The sequence below is a fragment of the Pteropus vampyrus genome, unplaced genomic scaffold (assembly GCF_000151845.1).
Source record: "Pteropus vampyrus isolate Shadow unplaced genomic scaffold, Pvam_2.0 Scaffold2, whole genome shotgun sequence".
NCBI lineage: Eukaryota > Metazoa > Chordata > Mammalia > Chiroptera > Pteropodidae > Pteropus > Pteropus vampyrus.
Window position 1 is genome coordinate 19,336,739 of NW_011888783.1, and position 25,766 is coordinate 19,362,504.

Sequence of the window (25,766 nt, forward strand, 5' to 3'; positions counted from 1 at the left end):
CAAATGGATAACAAAGAAGTGGTACATATATACAATCATAATGATTTCAGTCATAAAAATGAATGAAATCTTACCATTTGCAACAACATGGATATCATGCTAAGTGAAATAAATCAGACAAATACCATATAATTTCACTGATATATGGAATCTAAAAACCAAAAATAAATGAGCAAACAAAACAGAAACAAACTCATGGATAGAGAATGAATTGATCATCGGATGGGATGGGGGTTGCGGGGGCTGTGTGAAAAAAGGCGAAATGGATTAAGTACAAATTGCCAGTTATAAAAATAGCAAGAGGGATGTAAAGTACAGTACAGGGAATACAGTCAGTAATATTGTAATAACTATGTATGGTGTCAAATGGGTACTAGACTTAGGGTGATCACTTCATAAGGTATATAATAAATGTCTAATTACTATGTTGTACACCTGAAACTAATATGATTGTATGTCAACTGTCACTGAAAAATAATATTAAAAAAAAAAAGAATATCTAGAGAATAACTAACCTAGAGGGATATCTCTTGTGGTGTGAATTTAAGTGGTATATAATATTCTGATATCTGGATCCTTGTATCTCTAAATGCCTAATCTAGGTGTCTGACTGACTCCCACAGATTTACGTGCTGAATTCACTTTCCCATAGAAACAGTGTAATAAATAGCAATAAGGCATAGTTGACAATCACATTAGTACTGTACCTAGGCACATTAAAAGTAAAAACATGCTTTTTAAATTGTACACCCGAAACTTACTGGATTTTGTTAACCAATGTCACCATAATAAAAATTAATGAAAAACAAACATACTTTTTAAGCATTGTGAATTCATATATAATTTAAAATTTTTTTTCAAATGTAACTAACTCACTGTTGTTTAAAGATTGTCTCTAGCTTGTATTTAGCCACAAATTACTGAAATTCCTTAACTTCATGTGCAGTTGACTTCTGGCCCTCTTTGCATTATCCTGTGGGGAATGGGACAAAACTGCTGATATTCTGGCTACTACTGCAAGTAATTCATTTCTGACTTTGGGGTCTGCATCTTCTACAAAACTGTGGCAAGCTGTTATCATGCAAGCAGGGTAAAATCTCTGACTCTTCCAAGTTCTTGACATCTTAAAAACTATGCTTCCAAAAAAACCAATGTTGTATGTGAAAAAACTAATTTTTGTCAACAAATGTTTTATCAATCCTTTCATACTTACCAGCATTATTATGGAGGAACATCTGATAGAACACCTGAAGAAAAACAGTACAACTATGTGTTAGAACTTTAGTGATTAAAATCTTACCTCATTTTGTTTTGAGCGACTCCAATCTGGTGCCTAATGTGTACATGCTGTAACCAATTAGCTTGTAATGAAATCATTTGTACTTCGATGTATTAGAAAAGGATCCTTTGAAATCAAGACTGCATCCACTCTTGACAGATTTCTGTGTCCTTAGAGGTCTGATTGGCCCCCCAAATACATATGATTTACAGTACTGTATTTACTAAGCAATTTAAAATATCTTAAAGGTCCTAATATGAAGGTCCTAACAACATCCAAGTTTAAAAATTCCTATGTTTAAAAAAACTAAGCCCCATCAGGCCTAGATCATTCCTTAAACCAAAGTATTTAAAAGCAGATATTCTGTCAATTAATCCCTGGGTTTCTGTAGTTAAGGGAGGGCACTGCCCTTCACCTGCCACCCGCAAGGAGTTCTGTGGGCTGCACGTACCAAGTCTAGGCCCCGCTTTCCCACACACCTGCCAGGTCGGCCCCGAAAGCAGACGCAGGGAACTAGTTGGGGGTCGTCCCCCGTGAGGCACGCGATTGATGAGAACGGGAGCACCAGGCCGGACCGGATACCCTACTCTCCCCACTGAACGAGCACAGGCATCAGCAGCCGTCCCTGCCTCCACCCGCTTCCGCGGATCGTTCCGGCGCCTGCTCGCGGAGCCGTCGCATTCGTAGGCTCGGCTTCCCGCGCAGGCGTAGCCTACGTTCTCCAGCCCCACGCCCGACTGCCGCGTGTTCTTCGTTCCTTGGCGACAGCTGCCGTCACTTCCGGCGGTGTTGCTAAGCAACTGCGCGGTTTGCCAAACAGTCCGCAGGTTGGCGGCAGCCGGACTCCGTGTGCGAGTCGCATTTCCAAATCTGAGAGCCCCATGGGCACCTCATCAGAGATGCTGGTGCGGTTCGGAAGGCGCTGTGGACAGGCGAAGGAAAGCACGGGTGAGCTAAACTCGCCTATCCCGGCATGGGGGTTGTTTCTGGCCCGTATGGGTCAGAGATGAGGGTGCCAAGTGAGAGTGCTTAGTAGTCCAGGTGAAATGGACTCCACCAAGTCAAAAGCAGCTCCATGGGCATCGTTGGGTTTGTGTAAATTAGTCACTTTTGCCCTCAGGTTAATTGGGAGGTAGGAAAAGTTTACATAAATAGGGGTGGAGAAAAGACAAGAAGTAGGCTGACCCGACTGACTAGCTGGTTCAGTTCTCAAGCTGCACAGTTGCAGCTCCAAGATTCCGGAGTTTGCTGAGTTTTCTTGCACTTAAGCGTTATTATTCATTGAGTGAATTGGAATATCTTTTGGAAATATCAATGACCTCATTAAAGGCTTGGCTCTACTGTGAATCTACAGAGTTCTCTTATGAAAGTCTCTGAAGGAAAGTGTCTCAGTTTTCTTATCTCCAAAGCGAAGGTAAGGTCTCACCCTAGGGCAAGTGCTTTGATAGAGTGTAAAAAATAATGCTACTTAAGGTAATGATATTCAGATGACCTGTTATAAAATTTCGTTTTTGGAATACAAGGAGCCTAGTGGGATATCTAAAGAGCTCTTAATCAATTCCAACCGTTCTAGTTTCTTAAGTCTGTAATTCCCAATTAATGTCATGGTGACAACTAGAACCTTGGGAATTTGGACTATCTTCATGTCAATGCTTGAGCTTCTCTAGCAATAAAGCCCCTTGTGCCAGTTGCAGAGTGAGAGCCAGATTTCTCCTCTAGTCAGCAGTGGTCCCCAACCTTTTTGGCACCAGGGACTGGTGCTTCTATGACAATCTAAGTTCTGAAGTGGAGCTGAGGTGGTGATGCTAGCGCTAGGGAGCGGCTGCAAATACAGATGAAGCTTCATTCGCTCACCTGCTGCTCACCTCCTGCTGTGTGACCTGGTTCCTAACAGGCCAAGGACCACTACCAGTCTTTGGCCTGGGGATTGGCCCCCTGCAGTCTAGTGGGTAGGACTAGTGAAGGACTTGGGAGGTAGTGAGAGAGGGTCATGATATATAGGAGAGAGACAGTACCCATGTGGCATGTATTGAAAAAACACAATTACTCCAACATAGTCACTTTCCTACATATGCAGTACTGCACTAAAAGACTTACATTTACTTGATAGGTGTTTTGTGGTAATTGATCCAAAAGTTTTCCTCTGAGCCTTACTGCTAAATTGCAATCTTCATTTGGAAGAGGATGAAGTAGGAGAGGGGTTCAGATATGTAGACAGCTATCTGTAATCATTACATAAAGATTTAGTGGAATGATATCAGCCAGAGTAGTGGAATAAAAATTTCCAAAAATCCTCTCCTCTATTAAATCAAAAAGAACACTGGCAAAAATAGTTGAAATCAACTTTTTGAGAACTCAGGAAGTTAACCAAAGGCTTGCAACAATTGGGGAGTATTTATCAAGAAAAGCTGAATCTTGGTAACAATAGTGAGTTTTTTTGCATTTTAATTTGCTCTAGTCCCATACTTTTCTCCCAGCTTTATGGTAATCCAGAAAACCACTGAAATCACAGTGAAATCCAGTGCCTCAGCAACTTGTGGAGGGGGCAGAACATGGTTAGATCTCTTCTAAAGCCTATTTCCCAGGTAACTATTATTATTTGACCTGTCTGGTAGTTCCCTGGAAAAGCCTACTCTCAAGGCTTGTCTTTATTTGACCTGACTCAGAGCTCACCAGGTATGTTTGTTAAAACAATCAATGGCATTTTTTAACATCACAGCTGCCTATGTTAGTGATAACAGTTGGGTACAAACAACAAGATGATCAAGAAACTTAAATACCTGGGAAATGTGATGCCCACAGAGCACTTTGGAAAGCTCCCTATATATTCCTGGGAGTCTAGAAGGTCAAATGCTTGGATAGGGCTAAGCATATGCTCAGGAAAGACCTGAGAATACCTGAAGCTTTCACCTCTGGCTGACTTTGAGGCTCTGTGTAAGAAAGAAGTAAAGGCTAACAGTTATAAACTGTCTGCCTGAGCTTTAAAGTCATGCTCCACCACTCACAGAGAGTTCCTTGGCAAAGGCTGAGAGACTTACTTAAGACATTTAAGGAAACTGTCCAATCATTAGCTGACAACTAAGCTGACAAAGCTGAGATTCCAGTAGCCACATACAACAAAGAATACAGACTTTACAGATTTAGTTCAGAAAAATCTACTAAACAAACAGCAGTTGCAACAACAACAACAACTGCGGGGGGGAAGAAGAAGACGACTACAACAGCCACAAAATATTAAAAAAAAACAACAGTCAACAAAAAAAACAACAAACCAAAAAAAAAAAGAAAAAAGGACCCACAAGAAGGAAGAAAAAAAAGAATAAAAACAATCCCTGACGAAGGAAATAGAAAATAAACTAAACAAACAACTTATGTAAATTTGCAGCTATTGTAAATACGTTCAAAAAACTAAAAAAATTGTCAAAGGAACTACAGGAAAATATTAAGAATGTTGTCTCACCAAATAGAGCATATCAATAAAGAGGTAGAAATTATAAAAAAGGAACTAAAAAGATATTTTGGAGTTGAAAAGCCCAATAATTGAATTGAAAAATTTACTAAAGGGGTTCAGTAACAGATTTGAGCTCACAAAAGAATCAGGGAATTGAAGATACATCAATTGAAATTATCTAGTCTGGGGAAAAGAAAGAAAAAATAAAAATGAGCAGATCCTCAGAGAAATATAAGACAGTAGCAAATATACAAACATTACATATATATTTCGAGTCTTAGAAGGAGAGGAGGAAAGAAAACAGTAGAAGAAAATATTTGAATATTGGCCAAAAACTTCCCAAATTTGATGAAAAAACATTAACCTACACATTCAGGAAGCTCACTGATTCTCAATGGTCAACCCAAATTCACAACTAGATATATCATAATCAAACTGTCAAAAGCCAAAGACAGAGGAAATCTTGAAAACAGCATGAGTGAAACAAGTCATATACAAGTGAGCCTCACTAAGATTAACAGCAGGTTGATATGTTCATCTTTTAAAATTCATGGAGCTATTAAGATATTTCCAGGTAAACAAAAACTGAGCAAATTCACTGCTAGCAGATTTGCCTTGCAAGAAATACTAAAAGGAGTTCTTCACAATGCAGTGAAAGGACACTAGACAGTAACTCAAATACACATTAAGAAATAAAGACTACCATTAAAGGTAAGTACATAAGTAAATATAAAAGACAGTATAGATGTATCTTCTGTTTCTAACTCTCTTTCTTCTGATATTTCAACTATAAGAAATACAAATCTGTATTTATGAGCATACAGTGTATGCTTTTTTTCCACAAAAAGACAAATGTTGCCTAGAATGTGGAGAAATTGGAACCCTCACACATTGTTGGTAGGAATGTAAATGGTACAGACACTTTGGAAAACAATTTGGCACTTCTTCAAAATGGTGAAACATGGAGTTAAAATTCTACTCCTAGGTATATACTTAAGATAATTGAAAATATATCCACATAAAACCTTATAAATGAATGTTTATAGCAGCATTTTTTCATAATAGCCAAATGGTGGAAATACCCAAATGCTAACAAAATGTGATACATGTATACAATGGAATATTATTCAGCTATAAAAAGCAATCACGTACTGATATATGCTATAACATGATTGAACTTTGAAAACATTGTGTAAATGAAAGAAACCAGACATAAAGGGTCATATGTTGTATGATTCCATTTATATGAAATGTCTGGAATAGGCAAATCCATAGAGATAGAAAATAAATTAGTGGTCGTCAGGGGCTGTCGGAGGGGAGAATGGGGCAATGACTGTTAATGGAGACAGAGTTCCTTTCTGGGGTTATGAAAATGTTCAGGAATTAGCGGTGATGGTTGCACAGCCTTGTGAATAGACAACCACTGAATGTTATCCTTTACGATGGTGAGTTTTAAGATGTGTGAAGTATATCTCAATTTAAAAAAGAGATTTTATAAACCATGAAAAATTTGTTGATGATGACAGGCTCGTGGACTGATTTTAGATACCCTTAGGTCACTTACAACTGCTTTTATCCCCTCTCTACTGCTTGAGAGTCTGCTTATTCATATTCTTTCTTTTTCTTTTTTTCTGTCCATCTGTCTTTCATGTCCCTTCTATCAGCTGTGACCTGTTTAACTTCTCTAACAGCCACTACTAGTATTGAATGAGAGCCATTGTGAGGAAGGACTCTTGAAATAAGATTACCCTCTGAGAACTGAACTCTGCATCAATCTAGTAGATTAAAGCATGGATATGTGAAATCATCCATAGCTCTGATATCAATCAGGGCTCTCTTGATCTTCAAAGAGATGAGAGAACTTGTCTCAACTTCAGTGGCCTTAGAGTAAAACCCTTTCCCAAACTTTCTGTGGGTTTTCTTATTTCTTTATGTTTGCCCATTTCTGCTGTTTTTGTGGTTGTTTTCTTTGTTCTCTTCCTGTGTCAGAGTCCATGTAAAGATCTTGAATAAAACATCTCACGAATGCAGTTACTCTGCTGAAGAGTTGGATATCACAGAGGAGGGATCACATTGTGCGCTCCACAGCTTCTGACATCCTACTCTCTTTCCACTGCTTCCAAAGCCTGCACACCACTGTACGCTGTGTAGGAAGCAGTTGCTGCCGATAAAGGCTATGTGGTCCACCCAGCCCCTTTAGTATTTTTGTGAATTAAGTTTTCTCAATTTTACTTGCCATCTTGAAGAACTGGAACAACTCTTGGGTCAGAGAATATACTAATATGCCTAACAATATGTTAATCAAAATGCAGATGGTTTACCTTAGTGGCCTTTGTTCAGTTAACCTCTGATTATAAGTAACACAAAGTTGAGCCAGTTTAGATAAAACAAAGGAAATATGTTACAAGGCTATATATATATATTTACATATATGTGCATATATATATTTATATATATAACTTTGGTTATAAATGACTTATTTAACTCACTGTAGTTAAAACAGAAGGGGAATATTTTGGCTCACATACTTGGGAATTTAGATATCACTTGATCCAGGACACTGTTTTACTTCTCAGCTTTCCTTGGCTTTATTCTGTATGTGGAGACTTGGTATGTAGTAGGCAAGATGGTGTGGGTGGTTCTAAACTCACACTTTAGTTTATCAACCAACTTCTCACTCCCATCATCTTTAATTCAAACCCTAAGAAGATTCTAATTGATCCTGGCAGCTTTTCTCTCAGTAAATTATTTTCTTTCTGGAGCCATATGATTTCTTGTTTCTGATTTTCTTTTTACTTTTTTTTCATTCTTCTTATAAAATAGTAGAAATAATAATAGCTAATATTTATTGGGAACATATTGTATACTAAGCACTATTTTAAATTATTTACATATATTCATTTAATTCTTATGCCAACCATATAAAGTAGGTACTATTAATATCTCCACTTTGCAATTATGGAATTAGACTCAGAGGGTTTAGTAATTTCATCCAGATTCTCATAGTTTGTATGTAGTCTGTTTAGAAAAAGTCCAGGTGATTTGTCTCCATAATACATACTCTTACCGACTGTGCTTTACTACCTTTATTATGCCTATGGCCACCCAACATTATTCAAATGAATTTCCTGTTTTGGTGAATTTCCTTCCTATGAGTCCTACCTCCTTAAATAGAAGACAGAATTTACTTTTTCTGCCTCCCTTGTACCTAGGGCACAGGCATGGGACCAATCAGTTGTACACGGGCTAGATTTATATTCTGAAGAGAGTGATATGAAGAAGCAAACAGCATGTCAAATCCATTTTCTGGGGACAGTGGCAGCAAAGATGTACCAATTTCAGATGTAACACTGGTAAAGGTTCAGATATATGGTATCCAGTGGAGTGAATTTTAAGTGGGCAAGCTGAGGTGTCTGCTCAATGCCACTTGCCATAAGCCTTCACTGGAATCTCATGATGTGGTTTCTGTGATGTTTTGCATGTGTATCTTCCAAGGATAACTCTCTGGCTACCTAATATCTTTTAATAGATTTCTTTTATGCTTAAACTAGCTAGAGTGAGTGTGGTTGTTTATAATTAAGAATCTCAATTGATTAAAAAGGTAGGAACATTTCTCAGACAGGAGCTGTTATGAGCTCCATTTTGTCATTTAGGATGCTTTTGAATTCATATAACAGAATACCCAACTCAATCATGTTTAAAAATAAGGAAATTTATTTGCTCATATAACAGGAACTCCAGGCTTCAGATCTGGTGGATCTGAAGATCCTCATTGTCCCAGGTGCTTCCTTTGTTTCCTCTTTGCAGTTCACAGTAACAGCTTCATCAAAAAGCTGCTTCCTCCTGTGATCATAGGATGGCTGCCTATCAGACCTTCATGCTTACTTGTTTAGATCTAGCTTGAGAGTCACTCTCAGATGTCTCTCCTAGAAGAACAAAGAAGAACTTTTCCAAAAGTCTCACATAAACCTCTTCTCCTATTTGTTTGCTTATTACAGAAATAATTATTGGCAAGGGAAATGCAAGTATTCTTAAACTAATGAGGCCCAACCTGGGAACCGTAGTCAGTTCTCCAAATTACATTGCCGCTGCTCAGGAAGGGGTTGAATTGAATCAGTCACAATGTCTGTAACTCCCAAAGATGAACATCCCCAAGGTTATCCATTTATAAATTGCTACTTGGTTAACTTTGAAAAATGCTTTTATAACAATCTATTGGGGTAGGTAGTATTGATCTCAACTTTAAAGATGTTGATACCAAGGCTCCCAGAAGTTTATTGACTTGCCCAAGTTTACGCAGTAAGGAAATGACCAAGCAAGGACTCAAATCTATGTCTTCTGATTTCAAGGTGTTGTATACTTTCCTCTTAATCCCAGCTGTTCTTAAGACAACAAGAATAAAATTATTATTTGAAACAATTTCCAGATATCATGCCAATACAGAAATATCTGAGAAAAAATATCACTTGGCTCCTCTTGAAAGTCTTTAATATTCATTTTTTAAACTTTATTAGAAATAAAGAACTCTGAAGATCAAGTTCTCTATCCACTTCTGCCTAGCAAAGAAGATCTCCGGCAGGTTGCCATAATTCCACACAATGAATGGGAAAGGATTCGAGATAGCCTTGATAGTTTGACAAGAAAAGCAGCATGCCTTCGTGCAGAAAGGAAGGCCAAGAAAGAAATGCATATCCGATCCCAAGAAGTGGTAAAACATTGGACTAATACATATGTGGTAAGTATTAACCACCAAGGAGTACATATGCATAGAAGACTTACTCTTCTTTTTTAGTACTCATAAATATTTCTATATGTAAAATATAAAAATGCATTGAAATGCATTTTCGACAGTTTTATTTAGGTATAAGTGACATACAATAAACCGGGAATATTTGAAGTGTACAAGTTGATAAGTTTTGACATACTCATATACCCCTGAAACCATCATTGTAATTAAGATAAGGAACACATTCATCATCCCAAAAAAGTTTCCTCATACCCTATTTTACTTTCACTCTTCTCTGCCTCTCCTATCTTGCCTCTAGGCAACCACTGATCTGCTTTCTATTATAAATTTCACTCTGCACAATTATTTTGAAATTTTTTCATGTTGCATATGTCAGTTATTGATTTTGTCGTTATTGCTGAGTGATATTTTCTCCCAGTCTGTGGCTTGGCTTTTTATTCCATTACAGTATCTTTCAAAGAACAGCTTTAAATTTCATCAGTTTTTTTTGTATGGATCATTCTTTTAGTGACTTATCTAACTTATCTAAGAAGTCTTTGCCTAACCCAAGATCACAAGGATTTTCTCCTATGTCTAAGCTGAAAATTTTAGGTCTCATATATAGGTCTCTGGTTGATTTTTCGTTAATTTTTTGTATGAAATAAGGTATGAATTGAAGTTTTTTTTTTGCACGTGACTTTCCAACTGTTTCAGTACAATTTGTTGAAAACTATACTTTCTCCCATTTAATTGGCTTTGTACATTGGTTGAAAATTCAGTTGTCCATATATATGCAGGGGGAACTTCTGGACTATCCATTCTGTTCCATCGATCTATTCATCTATTTTTATTCCAATAACACACTGCCTTAAGAACTGTAGATTTAATAATAAGTCGAAATCAGGTAATATTAGCTTTCTGACTTTGTTCTTTTTCAAATTTGTTTTGGCTATTTTATGTCCTTTGCACTTATATATGAATTTTAGAATCAGCTTGTGAATTTCTACAAAAAACCAGCTGGAATTTTTATTGAGATTGTGTTGAATTTCTAGATCAATGTGGAGAGAATTTACATCTTGACAGTATTGAGTCTTCTGACCCATGAACATAGTATCTCTCTCTATTTATTTAGGTCTTATTAAATTTCAGCAATATTTTATAGTTTTCAATGCATAGGTCTTATTCATCTTTTGTCATGATGTATCCCTAAGTAATTCATATTTTAATGCTATTGTAAATGATATTTTAAAGTTTCAATTTGTTATTCATTGTTAGCTATAGAAATGCAATTAATTTTTTCTATATGGACTTTGTATCCTGCAATATTATTCTTATTAATTCTAGTAACATTTTTGTAGATTCCATCAGATTTTCTACATAGACAATCATGATATCAGAAATTATAATTTTACTTTTCTTTCCAATCTGAATGCCTTTTAGTTCTTTTTCTTGTCTTACTGCACTAATTAGAACTTTCAATGCAATATTGAATAGATGTACTAAGAGTGAAAATTATCACCTTTTCCTTGGTTTTAGGGTTAAAGTATTCAATTTTTCACTTTTAAGTGTTATGGTAGGTACTGTAGATGCCCTTAATTGATTTTAACAAATTGCCTTCTGTCTCTGAATTGCTGTGTATCTTTTTTTTAAACAATTGTTGTTAGATTTTATAAAGTCCTTTTGTGTGTGTGTGTGTGTGTGTGTGTGTGTGTGTGTATTGAGGTAATTAAAAGGTTTTTATTTTTCATTTTGTTGTATGGTGAGTTACATGATTGATTTTTAAATGTTGAACCAAGCCTGCATTCCTGGGATAACCTTCTCTTGGTCATGATATATTATCCTTTTGATGGATTCAGTTTGCTAAAATGTTATTTTTGTGTCTATGTTAATGAGGGATATTGGTTTGTAGTTTTCTTAAACTATTTTTGTCTGGTTTTGGTATCAGGGTTATGCTGTTTATTGTTACGAAGGATTGCTCAGAAAGACAGGACATGAAACTATGAGGAACCAAGGCAGCTTTTTTTTATGGAGCTTGGATTTGTCTGCCTCTTTCTCTCTCGAACTACATAGTGTCTTTGCTGTGCTTCTCTTTGTGCTGCTGCTAGATTCTCTATCTAAGAGGTATAGTAACCCACAGTTTGGTTCCATGTACCTGAGTGTGAAGCTACTTCAAAGTGGGGAGCTTTTCTCTGACTCCTTTTATTATCTCACCTGGGGAAAACACTGAGAAAAGATGATTCCCACCTCCCCTTTACACTTTCCTATATCATTTCAGGCACTGAGAGGCGGGTTGTTTTCCTATTTTCTTTTAGAATTATTAAAACTATGTGTAAGCATAATATCTGTCCAGATAGTTCTCATCCTTTTTTTTTTAAACATTTCATGTTTCCTTTTTTAAAAAAATATTGCATGTTGCAATATACATTATTTATTTTGAGAAAGGTACATAGAATACTTGTGGTACCTTGCTTTAGGAACAGTGTTCGTTATTTATTCTCTTTTTTCTAGAAGAGGGAAGAATTATATCATGACTGATAGCATATATGTAATACATGACATTCTGAAAAAGGCAAAACTATGGGGAAAGAAAAACAGATCAGTGATTGTAGGGGCTGCAGATATGGGGAGTGATTGACTATAATGGGCTGAGGGAAATTTTTGGGAGAATGGAACAGTTCTATAAGTAACTGTATGCATTTGTAAAACTATACACCAAAAGGGTATATGCAAATTATATTCTAAAAAATAAAGTCTGATCCCTAAAGGGATAGAGAAGTACAATATATCCCCTATTTTTTTTTTTTACACAGAAATAGCACACTATACATAATACTTTACACCTCCATGGGTATTAAAGAAGATGAAATGTAGTAAATGTAGTGGAAATATAGTAATAAAAACTACAATATAGGTACAGAGATTGACAAAATAATAGAAGAGAGAGCCTAGAAACAATGCATGTTATATATGAGAATTTGATATAGTACAGAAATGTCATTGCAAATCAGAAGGGAACAGATAGGAATTCAATAACTGATACTGAGGTAATTGGTATATGAAAAAGATAAAATTATGTCTCTATAGTACGGAATATACAAAAATTAATTTCAGCTGGATTAAAGACAAATGTGAAAAGCAAAACAGTAAAACTTTGAAAATAAATCAGAATATATTCAAGATTTCAGATTTTCTTAAGACGTAGAAAGTATGACCCAAAAATGAGAACAAAGACTTCATCTGACATGAGACATTCTGTAGATTCCTCAGAGTATAGAAGAGCATGCAAAATAATGTTACTGTTGATTTTTAAAAGGAACAAAAATAGTAATAGGTATTATGTAAATATATAAAGGAACTTTGGGAGTAAACACAAGAAACTAATAATAGTGGTTATCTTAGAGATTGCAGATAGAAGTTAAGATTGGAGGGTGTTTCATTATATACCTTTATAATATTTTGGGGTTTTGAACCATGTAAACATGTTACCTACCCAAAAAAGTCAATTAAAAAATTAACTCATAAGTATAATCTCATGTTTTACTTAATAATATATGCAAATACAATAAAGACTCATAATGAAAGCTCAAATGATCAGATTATAATATTAAATTATGTAAAATTAATTGAAAAATGAAAACAGAAGACTGCTTTTGTCTTTTTTACAGGGGATGAAAGAACAGAAACTTGAAGCCAAAAAGAAGCGTGATGAAGAAATAGAGGCAGAAAGACAAATTCTTGACGTGGAAGAAGCAATACACAAACAAGGAGAAAGAAAAAAGGCCATCGAATATGCAAAGCAATATCAATTTTACCAGACAGAAAGAGTGAAAAACTTTCATGTACTACTTGGTTTTCTTATATTTTTATATATATTTAACATATTTACACAATTAGACTTTATTTTCTTAAAATACGCAATTTGTTTTGTAGTCCGGACTACTACTTACTAGAGTCATGAAAGAACGTGATGCACAAATTGAATCCCAGAAGAGCAAAATAAAATCAGATAAAAAATGGGAGGAACAAATGAAACTTAGCATTGAAAAAGCTTTTAAAGAAGAACAGGAAAAAGCAGAAAAACGACGCAGAGATAGAGTGGCTCTTGCCAATGATCATTTAAAACAGTATGTACACATAAATTACCTTTTTTGTACCTTCCTCTTTTTCTATAATGGATATAGCTTTTTTTTCTGATTGTAAAAGTAATACATACTAAAATACCTAGTAAGTAGAAAAAATACAAAGAAAGAGGTTAAAAATCACTGTTCACATCATTATTACTCCCTTACCCAGAGATTGGTTACTATTGTCACAATAGTGTTGCATAAGAAACAACCACACAATCTAGTGGCATTCAGCAATAAACATTTATTTCTTGTGTGTCTGTGGGTTGGTTAGGCTTGGCTGGGCAGATTTTCTTCAAACTGCAGAACTGGCTGTGTTTGCTTATTGTTATGGGGAGGGCTCTGATCTGCTCCATGCATTATTCATTCTGAAGTCCAGGATGAAGAGACATCTGGGAGAACTTTTCTTATGATATTGACAGATGCAAGAGAGTGAGCCCAAGCTTGTAAGATCATGGCTAAACTCAAAGTCAAAGGTCAGGGAAATCACTTGGCTTACCCCGAGTCTAAAGCAAGTCACACCTAACAACTGTGCAATAGAGACTCCCATAGAAATGGGGAATGAGAGAGTCTTTTTGAACAATAATCTAATCCACCACAGTAATCCATTATTGTTTTAGTATATAGCCATACAGACTTTTTTTTGATGGTGGTAGTAGAAGGGGTCGGATTCATTGGGGTATAATTTACATTAAAGAAAATTAACCTTTTAAAAAGAATAGAGCTGTATTACCATTTCCGAATCAGGATATGAAACACTTTCATCACCCCCCAAATTTCCCTCATGCCCCTTTGCACTAAGTTCTGTCTCCTACCCTCAGCCTCTAAAGCTGCTTTCTCTGTATAGACGAATCAACTAGGACTCTCCTGTACTAAATTGCCTTAATAATAGCATAGGGGACTAACTGGCTCCTTTAACTGTGTAGTCCTTCATGGCACAGCGGAAGGGAATTTTCCCCTCCCTGAAGTTAAGCGAAGAGACAACCAGAAAAAAAAATTTTGATTGGGCACATATGAAAGAAATGTTTATTCCTCAGTCTTTTTGTCCATTTAAGTGAGTTGTTGATCTGCCTTGTGCCCACCTGTTTGGGAAGGAAAATAACTAGAGACAGTAGCAGATAGAGAGTAGCAGTGGAGCAGCCCACGTAATTGTCGATTGGCTGACAAGGATGCATGGGCAAGTAGACATCTCAGGCTTCAGCTGTCTTGCCAGGATGAGGAGGTTTGGCCGCTAGATGAGAGCACTCAGAATCTGCAATAAACTACTGATGGCAGAAGCTCCTGGTGTTGATGGTGGTGGGTCTTAGTGGGTGGATTGAAGAGGTAGAGCTGGAGCTAAATCTCTCAGATCAGAACTCTGCAGTGAGGAGACTGCTTTGGATTATCTGAAGAACTCATGTATAAGTCCTGTGAGAGAACCAGCATTTGATGGCTTACCACTCAGAAGGCATCAATAGCTCGTTAATATTGTCTAAAGGAAGAATGGCAATCAAAGTGGCCAGTTGGATAAAGAAACTTTCGTTCCTCAGCTTCCATCAAACACCATCTCCTGAGGGGTTAGACCCATAGCTTAGGTAGCATCGTCTAGTGCTGAAATTGAGAAGCACTAAGAAGCACTAGGGCTTAGGGACTTTGCATTTCATCATACGTTCATTTAGTTACCTGGTTCTTTCTAAAGGAAAGGAACATTTGAATTTAGTGTAGGACTTAATTTTAGTGAGGAATGAATCCAATTTCAAAGAAAGGAAAATATTTGTAATTCTGGGCTAACCAAGATTGGGTTTAGTTTTAATCACTGCTCTTCATATATTTGTTTTTGTCCCCTGCCAAATCTACAATTTCTCTCTTATAGCTTCAGATCATTCCAGGTTAGAATATAAGTTATTTCTTTAAAATATAACCTATTTTTCTGCTTTGCTCTCAATTATAATTATGGTTTTGCTTTAGAATAAAGGAACGTGAAGAAGAAGAAGAAAGAAGGAAAAAACATAAAGAAAAGGATGCTGAGGAAATAAAGCAACAGCATTTATTATATGAAATAGAAATGAGAAAAAAATTAGATAAGAAAAAAGAAGAGATAAATGAAAGCAGGAGACTGTTTTTTGTAAGTTGAAAATACAGCATTTCTTCAAAATATGTACAAAGTCCAATGCCTAACATTTAATATATTTTTTAATAAGCAATAGCGAAGTAGAAAGCAAGTTGCTGTTAAGTTGAGTTTCTGAGTATACTTTGGTGGAGCAATATTTGCTATGGTTTTATATGGATGTTCATGTATATGAACAATAAAGGGAGAAGAGAATTAACTTTTTTTCAAAGGAATTAATTTTCTTATCCTTAAATTGAAAGTTGTTGTGGGGAATGAATGGGGCGATATATGTTCAGTATTTGCTGCACTATTATGTGCTCAGTAAATGGTAATTATTTTATGGCTGTTGCAATTTATTTTATTTTGTAATTTTTACATTTTTTTAAATTAGTTTTTATTCTTAAGTAATACATGCACTGAGTTAAAACGTCAAATAATACCAAAAGGCTTCACCCCTTCTGCTTCTTTGCTTCACCCCTTCTGCTTCTTGGAGGCAACCACTTCTGAGTTATTTTAGCTGTTTCTTCTGGTATAAAATTATATTCTAAATAACCTATATATTTAAAAAATATATATAAAGTTCTAAAGATATGTATCTTGATTCGTCAGTTCTAGACCTTATCTCTCTTTGTCATGGCTGTTGTTGAGGATTTAGCTCAACTGAAACAGCTTCTCTTTTTTTGGTTTGCTATTCTTGGAACATAGATGGTTTCGGTCCTTAAGGTTGCCTTGTGGCCCTGAATGACTGCTGTAGCTCCCACCCTCACGTCTACATTGAAAGAAGCAAGAAGGAAGAAAGGATGAAGAACAAAAAGAGAGTGCTCTATCTGTTCTCCTTTTAAGGAACTTTTCCAGAAGTCCCACTTGACAATTTCCATTAAATCTCATTGGTCATAATGTAGTCACACCTAGCTGAAAAGAAAGCTTGTAAATACAACCTTTTAGCTGAGCATGATGAACAAAATCTGGGTCTTGCTACTGATGCAGAAGAAAGAATCTTGGGTAGACAATAATTGTTCCTGCTATTTTTGTTTTTTGAGAGTTATCTTCAACTTTGTCTTCAAGCATTCTTTGAATTTTTAGTTTTATCAAAGTTTTAATTTCTAAGAGTTTACTTGTAATCTTATTGTTCCTTTTATACAAAATCTTATTCTTGGTTCGTGGATGCAATATTTTTATCTCTCCAAGTCACTTTGGAATGGGACAGACCATGTTTTGAATCCTGACTCTGCCACCTACTAGTTAAATGAGTCTGGTAGGGAGAATAAGGAATAGGTAGATAGTGGATGGTGTAAGAACACTTTATTCTTTTAAATATTTTTAATGTGTGTGCCACGTGACCATATTAACTACTCAAACATTAAATGAAAATTGTATCTATTCATTGTATTTTTTCTGATTATAGAATTATTTTTAATTGCATAATTTTAAAGAAATTAGATACTTGCAAAGAAATACAGAAAAACATTAAGAAGATGTAAAACTCATCTGTAATTTCATACCCCAGAGATAACTACTGTTAACATTTGATACATTTCTTCTAGTTATATATACATTATAAAGTTGTACTTATATATATTTGCAAAACTAAAATATGCTATGTGTTTTATATTCTGCTCCCCGTCCTACTTACCAATTATATTATTTGTATCCTTCTCATGTCACTGTGAATATAGCTTATTTAACTATTTCTCCATTATTGAAAATTTAGAGGTTGTTTTTCAACTTGTCACCATTATAAATAACTGAGATGAAGTACATGGTACATAAAAGCTAATGCACATTTCTGATGATATCTTTGGGATAGATTTCCAAGAGAGAAATAACTGGGTCAGAAGCTGTGCCCATTTGACAGATTCTTATTAGATATTCATCTGTTGAAAGAAATTTTTCTTTGTGATAGGATAATACACAATTTTTTTTCTCCAAGGAACATATGAATGATAAAAATATCATCAAAGCCGTAGAACAGCAGCACCAAGAGGAGGAAGATGAAAAGATTAGGAAATTTATCAAAGCAAAAAAGCGTCTTACACAAATGGCGGAAGAAAAAGAAGCTGGAGCACTCAGGTAAGCTTTTAAAATGATTTATGTTAACAAAGTACTACCTGAAATTATTAATAAATTATTAATAATTAATTAGAAGTTGTGATATGAGAGTTGCCTTTAGGAATAAAGGTCTCATTATTTTACATATGACTAGGGCTTTTAGTGACATAATTTCAGTTTGGGGCATGTGAGTTGGGTTCCCTTGGAATATTGAGGACATCTGTTTAGTAAATGGTTGGAAATACTCGAAATCTGTGCTCTAGGAGAGGGGTATGAGTTGGAGATGGCTTTGTGAGCCATTGATATGTCAGTGATAGTTGCAGCTGTGGATACAGGTGACCTAAGCTAGGGTGAATAGGTAAGAAATGAAGGTGGCATGGTCCCTAGAGAAGCCCATATTTAAGGGTCAAATGGAGAAGGGAGATAATGCGAAGACCAAAGAATAATTTCTAGAGACTGGAGGAAAACTGGAGAAACAGCAGAGGAGGAGAGTTTCAGTAAGAAGAGAGCACTCATCAGTGTTAGATAAAGAGAGGGATTAAATGAGATGTTTAAATAAAGTGTTTATCAGATTTGGAGGTCATTGCTTACTTTAGTGAGCAGTTTGGGATGACATGAGAGAGGAAAGTAAGAAGCCAGTTGCAGTACCTTGTGTTTCTGTCTATTATCATGCTTTTCCCTAGTGCAAAATCCTCTGATGGCTTTATATCACAGTTAGAGTCTCTACTACAGCCCATAAGGCTTTACCCCCATCCTAATTCCCAGCCACCCCAGCCTTATCTCTCAGACCTCATCTCTTACTATTCTCTGTTTCTTTTGCTCTTCGTCCTTCACCCTGTCCTTCCCTTAACTCTTTCAGATCATTACTCAGTGCGTTCTCATTGAGGCCTTCCCTGACTACCCTAAGATTACAACCCCACTCCCCACATTGCTTATTTTAAGATTACAAACCCAGTCCCTACATTGCTTATTTAACTACTTTTTTCCCTCATTGCATAAACTAACACTATTTTAATTATTTGTTTTGTTTACTGTTCCCCTACCCCGCTATAATAAAAGCTCCATGAGTGCAGAGATTTTTAATGTTTTTATTGTTATGTCCCCAGCACCTGGAATAGTGCCTGGCACATATTAGGCAATTAATAAAAGTGTTTAAAATGTTTTTGAAAGCCTAGATAAAATGTCACCTTTTCTATGAAGGCTTTCTTTTTTTTTAATTTGCTCATATCATTTTCCAGCTTTCTCATGGCATTTATCATTTGTTGCATTTATAGTTATTTGCATGAATGTCTTTTCTCCACTTTAGATTGTAATTTCTTTGAGGCATGCACTGTGTCCTTTCTTATTGTTCCTCCCATGTTGCTTTGCAAATTTACTCAATAATTTACTGAGTTTGTCACATCAAAATTTAAAAGTATTTTTTGCCCAATCTCCTAAATAAAAATGCCCCATTCCTTTAAAAAAATACAGTAATCTCCTCTTACCCAGTTTCATGGATTGTGAGAGGATAGATTTATTCAGAATTTTGATAACTTTTACTAGATATTTTGCAATTTTATTTAAAGAAAAGCCTCTGATTTATTTTTAACCTAAGCCGATATTAAACAGGGTAATATAATAAAGTATCTTAAAATATTTTTCATTATAGAGAATTAAACAGGGTAATATAATAAAGTATCTTAAAATATTTTTCATTATAGAGAATTTAAACACTATTTCCTATGCACACCCACATATAAGAGACCATATTATATGTGTTACTCCTTTTGGATTTTTAGAATAGCATTCTCACATGATAGTATTCAATCTGATAACTGAGATGGCCACTAAGTGACTAACAGGTGGATAGGGTATATAGCGTGGATATGCTGGATAAAGGGATGATTTGTATCCTGGGCGGGATGGAGTGAGATTTCATTACACTACTCAGAGTGGTGTGCAATTTAAAAATTATGAATTGTTTATTTCTGGAATTTTTTATTTAATACTTTTGGACCATGGTTGACCATGGGTAACTGAAACCATGGAGAGCAAAACCACAGATAAGGGGGGACTACTGCATACTTTATTCTAAAAATGAAGTATTAAAAAATAATTTGCACTTAAAACAATCAATATATATAAAGAGCAATGGGATTCCTTTTAGTTTTATAAAAGACTATATAAAACATCTTACTCAGATTATATTGGCTCCATAGCATGACTATTCACGATTTGACAAGTGACAGTTATTTTGTTATAGGATAATGGAGGAACACAGAGAAAGAATAAATAAATTCCTGGGCGAACTAATAAAAGAGAAACTTGACAATGAAGATTTGATTATTGCTAGAGATATTGCAGAAGCTGAGGCTGAATGGGAAAAAAGAGAAAAAGAGAAATATGAAAAAAACAAAGCAGAATTAAAAGCAATTGCAGAATATAGAGACATTGTGGTAAGCAATTCAATTATGACAAATAAAAATAAAAAACAAATTTAAGCCCTTTTCACTGTGGTTTCCACAATCCCTCTGCCTCTCTGATAAAAAAATAGCAGATTTGAAAAACAATGTATGAATTTTCTTGTATTCTTGAAATCAGACCACAAGATGACATAACAATCAATTACGAATAATGTATTTATAGATGCCAGGTAATCATCTCTTGTTTCAGAACCATCTGAAATGCAAAAATTCTTAATCGTTTAATATACTTTTCATTTGAATGTTTTTAAGGCAAATCAAATAAAAATCACTCTACTGCATTTCTATATTTCTTAGTCCTTCAGAATTTATTTCCTATATGACTATCTTAGCACTTAAATTTTTAGAATAGGTTATACATATTGTAGCAATAAATTTTTTATCTACAAATATTTCTCTACTTTAGGAAGATATTCCTTTTATGTCCCTATATTTTTGTTTTAAACTAATATCATTCTGTTCTCATTGTGTGTTTCCTGATATTCGAGAAATAGAATAAAACCAAAGTAAACTGGGCACATGGGAATCAGCTCAGGTGCCTACAATTTTCTGCTCTTGCATTGCTCCTCGCTGACTTTCTGCTTGGAGCTTTCTGATTCCATGCCTTGTTTAGAGAGCACTGGTTGCTAAAAATGGTTTTAATGTTTTCCTTTGTCTTTTCACATCAAGATGAAAAATAAAGAGGAAGAAGAAAGACAAAGAAAAATAGAGGCTAACGAACAATTGCTGGCTATCAGGAAAGCAGATCAGATTTTCTGGGAGCATGAAAAGGAGAAAAAACGCAAAGCTGACAAGGAACGTCGAGAAATTCAAGATGCCCATATTCAGCAAATGGTAGTTATTCCTAAATGTTTATACTTATTTTAGGAATAAATATGTAATATAGAGTTCATGCCAGTTTTCTGTTTCCCAAGCAGCTTTCTTTGTCAAGTAAGATCAGATAGTCATTATGGTTATGACACAATAAGATATATAAGAAATGTGGAGTTAGTTTGTTTTTAATCTGTATTGAAGTTCCCATACTAGGCTTATGTCTTTTGTACAAGTATTTACCTTTCTTTGGTGTCTATTGTGCTTTAGTAAATATTGAAGAAAATATGAATGCCATAATGCTTATTTTCTTCATTTTATTTTCCCCTCTCTTTATTACTATAACCCAGAGATTATGTTGATTGGGATCTTGTAGTTTCATATTTGAGCTGAGTAGGGGTACCAGAGATTTTAGAACATGTATTGAGGATCTGGCATTCAATCATTTGTGAAAAACTGTTTTCCAAAATGGCTGTACCATTTCCCATCCCTACCAGCAATGTATATGAAAACAAGTTGCTCCATATCCTAACACTTGGTATTGTCGTCCTTTGATTTTAACTCTTATAGTATAGTGATATCTCGTGCTATTTTGCATTTCCCTAATGACTAAAGATATTGAACATCTATCCATGTTCTTTTTAGCCATTTGTGTGCCTTCTTTTGTGAAGTGTCTATTCAGACCTTTTGCTAATTATTTAAATGGGTGGTTTGGTAGCTTATTGAGTTTTATTTTTATTTTATTATTTTATTATTTTTTAATGCAGTAAAATATAGATAACATAAAGTTTGCCATTTTACCTATTTTTAAGTGTATAGTTCAAGGGCATAAGTACATTCACATTGATATGCAACTATCACTACTATCCATATCCGTAACTTTTTCTTCATCATACAATGAAACTCTGTGCCCATTAAACAGCAACTCTCCATCCTCCCTTCCTCCCAGCCTCTGGTAACCACTGTTCTACTTTCTGTCTCTATGAATTTGATTATTCCAGATATCTAATATTAGTAGAATCATACAACATTTGTGCTTTTCGTCTCTTATCTCACTTAGTATAATGTGTTCAAGGGTCATCCATGTTGCAGCATGTGTGAGAATTCATTCCTTCCTAAGGCTGAATAATATTGCATTGTATGTATATACCACATTTTGTTTATTCATACATTCATCAGTGGACATGTGGGTTGTTTCCATCTTTTGGCTTTGGCAAATAATGCTTCTGTGCACCTTGGTATACAAATATCTGTTAGAGTTTCTGCTTTCAATTCTTTTGTTAATATCCCCAGAAATGGAATTCCTGGGTTATATGATAATTCTGTGTTTAATTTTTTTTTAAGAACCACCATGCTGTTTTCTACAGCAGCCATACCTTTTTACATTCCCACCAGCATTGTTCAAGGATTCCATTTTCTCCAGATTCTCCACAAATTGTTTCCTGGGTTTGTCGTTGTTGGTTTTCTTGTTGTTTATAATAGCCATCTTAATGGTATTCCAAAGAACAGCAAATTCACAATTTCCTCCAGACTTTTAATTTTTGCTAGGCTCCCTGGGGTCTCCTATGTAAATGTGTAGTTTGATATCAGCTAGTCAGGGAAGTCTGTAGTTTATTATCTCAGCCCTTCAAAACTGTCTCACTTCTAGAATCTCCCCCTTAAATTTCTAGCTGCTTTGCTACCCAGCCCAAATTGAGTCTGCCATTGTTGTCCAGTAAATCTGTAAGTTTTCATCACCTGAGCTGGAGGGATAGCAATGCTCTCCAGACAAGTATGCCATAAACTTGCAGTTCCTACCCAATTTAGCAGCAGTTTTTCATGTGAAAACACTTTTCAAGTATTTGCCTGTACATGGTCACTTTCTAATGTTCTGAAATGTTTGATTTTAATAATTATTAATAATAAAACTTGCTACCTGTAGAGGGGAACTTGCCAGCCTCCTCATGCAGCCTTTCTAAGTAGGATCTGCCATATTATACTGAAGCAAATCCCAGAGATCATATCATTTTATTGATGTATGTTTCAGTATGTATCTCTAAAACTCAGGGACTCTTTAGAAGTTAACGTAATAACCATTCCATTATCACATCTAAAACAATTAATGTCCAGAGTTTAAATTTCCTCTAAATTGTCTTATGAATACTTTTTAAACTGTTGAATCAGGATCATATAAGGGCCATATATTCTATTTGGCTGATGTCTCTCGAATCTCTTTTAATCTATAACTCTTCCTCCACCCCCATCCTTTATTTAAGAAATTAATTTCATATCCCAACCTCTTTTTGTCTTAAGTTCTCCCTTCTTGTCTTTTATGTGTCTTACAGTTTATTTTTTGAAGAAACTGGGTTTCTTGTCTTTTAGAATTATTAGTCTAGATTTTGCTGGTTGGATGGATCCCTGTGGTGTGGTAATATGTTCCCTGTATTTCATGTAAAATCTAGTTTAGGTCAGATTCAGATTCAGTTTTTGGGTAAAATTTCTCATAGGTGGTATTGTGTACTTCCTTTAGAAGGCACACAATGACTGTTGTCTCACTTTCTGTGATACGAACAAACAGCCTTTGGTGATCATTGCCTAAATCTCTTAATTCATGAGGTGGCAAAATGTTGATATTCTCATTCCTCCTGATTCATTTGCTGATGTCTTCAAGAAACTTCATGATCAGCAGTTTGGTTTCCTTGAGGTACAATTTTTAAAGGAAAGGCAGGTAAATACTTATTTCTTTTATTTTCCAGTTTTCTAAAAATAACTAGCTCTCTAGCATCCTTTGAAAAGGTACTTGTTACTTTACCCCCTTTGGTTATAAATTTTAGGACTTTAACCAATATTTTCAAAGTTTCTTTATGAATCTATTATTTCTTAGTCCATATCAAATTTGAGGCACCAATCATATGAATTATGTAATCTTTTCCTTCCATTATCATTTTCTTTCTGTACCTCAAATGTTTCTCCCAATTCCCTCAATATCTTTCTACAAGCTGCCACAAAATCAACATATCACAATTGCTTCTTAAGCCCCACATTATAGTATTTTACCTTTGATGAAATAATTTTTAGCCTTTTTTGACTTTTTTAAAGCTTACTAAATGTCATTTTCTATTTTTTCAAACTCCTGGTATTCTGTCACCAATCCAACAAATAGCATATAAGCCTTAATTTTGAATTCCATCACTCAGTAATAAAAATTTCGTATTCCGTATTCAGATGGTTGCTCTATTTCCTCATAAATTTCAATTTATGGTAGATATCAGGTTTAGGGTACTATTTTATGCTGAAGTATTGGTAACTGATTTTGAAAAATATTTTCATGAATATTAAATATATTCATAAGTAGACAAAATCACTCAATTGTTGACAAACTCAGCATTTCTTAAAATGCTGCTGAGGACAAAATGAAAAGTTGTCAACCAAAACTTCATAGAAATCTTTAAAAGACTTTAAAATCACCTCATATAATAGAAAAAGTCAAAAGAACAATGTTTTTATAAGTATGAACAGTTAAAAAATTTTATGAAATGTTGATAGATTGCTTATTTGTTCCACCCAGCTCCTAATCAGCCTACACTGATAAATGTTATTTGTTCCAACTGCAAACTCTTGAGCAAGAGAGAATGTAATTAGTTTAACTTTTTCATTGCCAATCTAATCTTACGTGGCTGGGTCACATGATATATTCGGGACTTATGAGAGTGGTTTGAATGAGTTCCTTCAGAGTAGTGGATGGGTGGGGACAGCAATTGGTATGTCTTCTATACCTGCCAAAGTACACATTATAAATGGCAGAAACAGGGTTCTAAACTTGGTTATTTGGCTTTTAGCTAAATTTCGTTTTTAAATATTTTACTATATTGTTTGTTTGAAGATGTATCATCACATAAGACTATTAAGGTAAGTCTCATTGAGCTACGAGTTTTAAGCATGATGCTATTGTGAGAAGCTTGGGAGAATTTCTGAAAATTATAGTATGTAGTTATTAAGTCAACTTGTCAAACATCAGTGAGTTTAGAAAATTTTATCTACAATTTGAAATGCTATGTATATTTAGAAAATTGATCTTGTTTACCAATGTGAATTGTATTTTCTTTTTTTCCCCAATAGGCCAAAAATAAACTTAATGCAAAGCAGGCAAAACAAGCAGAATTAGAGTATTACAGACTTACTGAAGCTCTTGTGGCTGCAAAGGAAAAAGAATTTCAGGATTATGCCAGAGAAGTAATTGAGCTTGAGTCTGATTCAACAAATAAATATACTTATCCTCTTATAAAAGCTGTACAAGAAGGACCTGGAGGTGGCCGTGGACCAGTTTTTGTGGACAGAGGTGGATTAAGACCCAGCTATCAGACAACTGATAACACTGGAGTCCAGCTCCCTTTTTATAACTCTCAAGGATCAAACTATACTAATTTTCAAAAGACTAAAGGAAGGCTAGGTTTTACATGGTAGAAAAAGGTTTATTTTTAAGATTGAGAGACTAATATGAACTACAAATATAAGTGAATTATATGCTTATAATTTGTTAATAAAGCTGCTCTTCGTCTAAGTGCAATTGTCTGATCTTCACTACTCAAGGTTAATTCACTTTTTAAAAGTTTTGATTATACACAACACAAAATTAAGAATTTTATGCATTTAAAAATATGTATTCAGTGGCATTTATATTCATAATATTTTATAATTTATAACCATTACCATTATCTAGTTCTAGAACCTTTTCATTGCTCCAAATGGAAACCCTACAGGCACTCCCCATTCTCCCTCTCCACAGCCCTTGACAGC

The 25,766-nt window shown here is 34.9% G+C and overlaps 2 protein-coding genes across 6 annotated transcripts in view; one reads left to right on the top strand and one right to left on the bottom strand.

Moving 5' to 3' along the window:
• PHOSPHO2 (phosphatase, orphan 2) overlaps window positions 1-1,964 on the bottom strand; it is a 7,372-nt gene extending 5,408 nt beyond the window's left edge. For 2 of the 3 annotated variants that reach the window (XM_023529610.1, XM_011357900.2), the window contains exon 1: window positions 1,759-1,964. The gene's annotated coding sequence lies outside the window, so the exon portion shown is untranslated. Of the gene's footprint in view, window positions 1-1,213; window positions 1,248-1,758 lie in introns of all 3 variants that reach the window. The other variant, XM_011357909.2, reaches the window with a different exon arrangement.
• A 98-nt stretch (window positions 1,965-2,062) lies between these two features.
• On the top strand, window positions 2,063-25,536 carry CCDC173 (coiled-coil domain containing 173). Of its 3 annotated transcripts, XM_023529608.1 has the most exons (10): window positions 2,092-2,227; window positions 9,291-9,465; window positions 11,402-11,577; window positions 13,122-13,295; window positions 13,387-13,580; window positions 15,528-15,684; window positions 17,600-17,739; window positions 19,961-20,153; window positions 20,850-21,014; window positions 25,089-25,536. In XM_023529608.1, the coding sequence occupies exons 4-10, from the start codon at window positions 13,125-13,127 to the stop codon at window positions 25,431-25,433; spliced, it is 1,365 nt and encodes a 454-aa protein (XP_023385376.1). In that variant the 5' UTR covers window positions 2,092-2,227; window positions 9,291-9,465; window positions 11,402-11,577; window positions 13,122-13,124; the 3' UTR covers window positions 25,434-25,536. The 3 variants fall into 3 exon arrangements, with proteins under 3 accessions (XP_011356224.1, XP_023385376.1, XP_011356233.1); XM_011357922.2 differs by lacking the exon at window positions 11,402-11,577 and having other exon boundaries at window positions 2,063-2,227; window positions 9,245-9,465; XM_011357931.2 differs by lacking the exon at window positions 11,402-11,577 and having other exon boundaries at window positions 2,094-2,227.
• The last annotated feature ends 230 nt before the right edge of the window (window positions 25,537-25,766 follow it).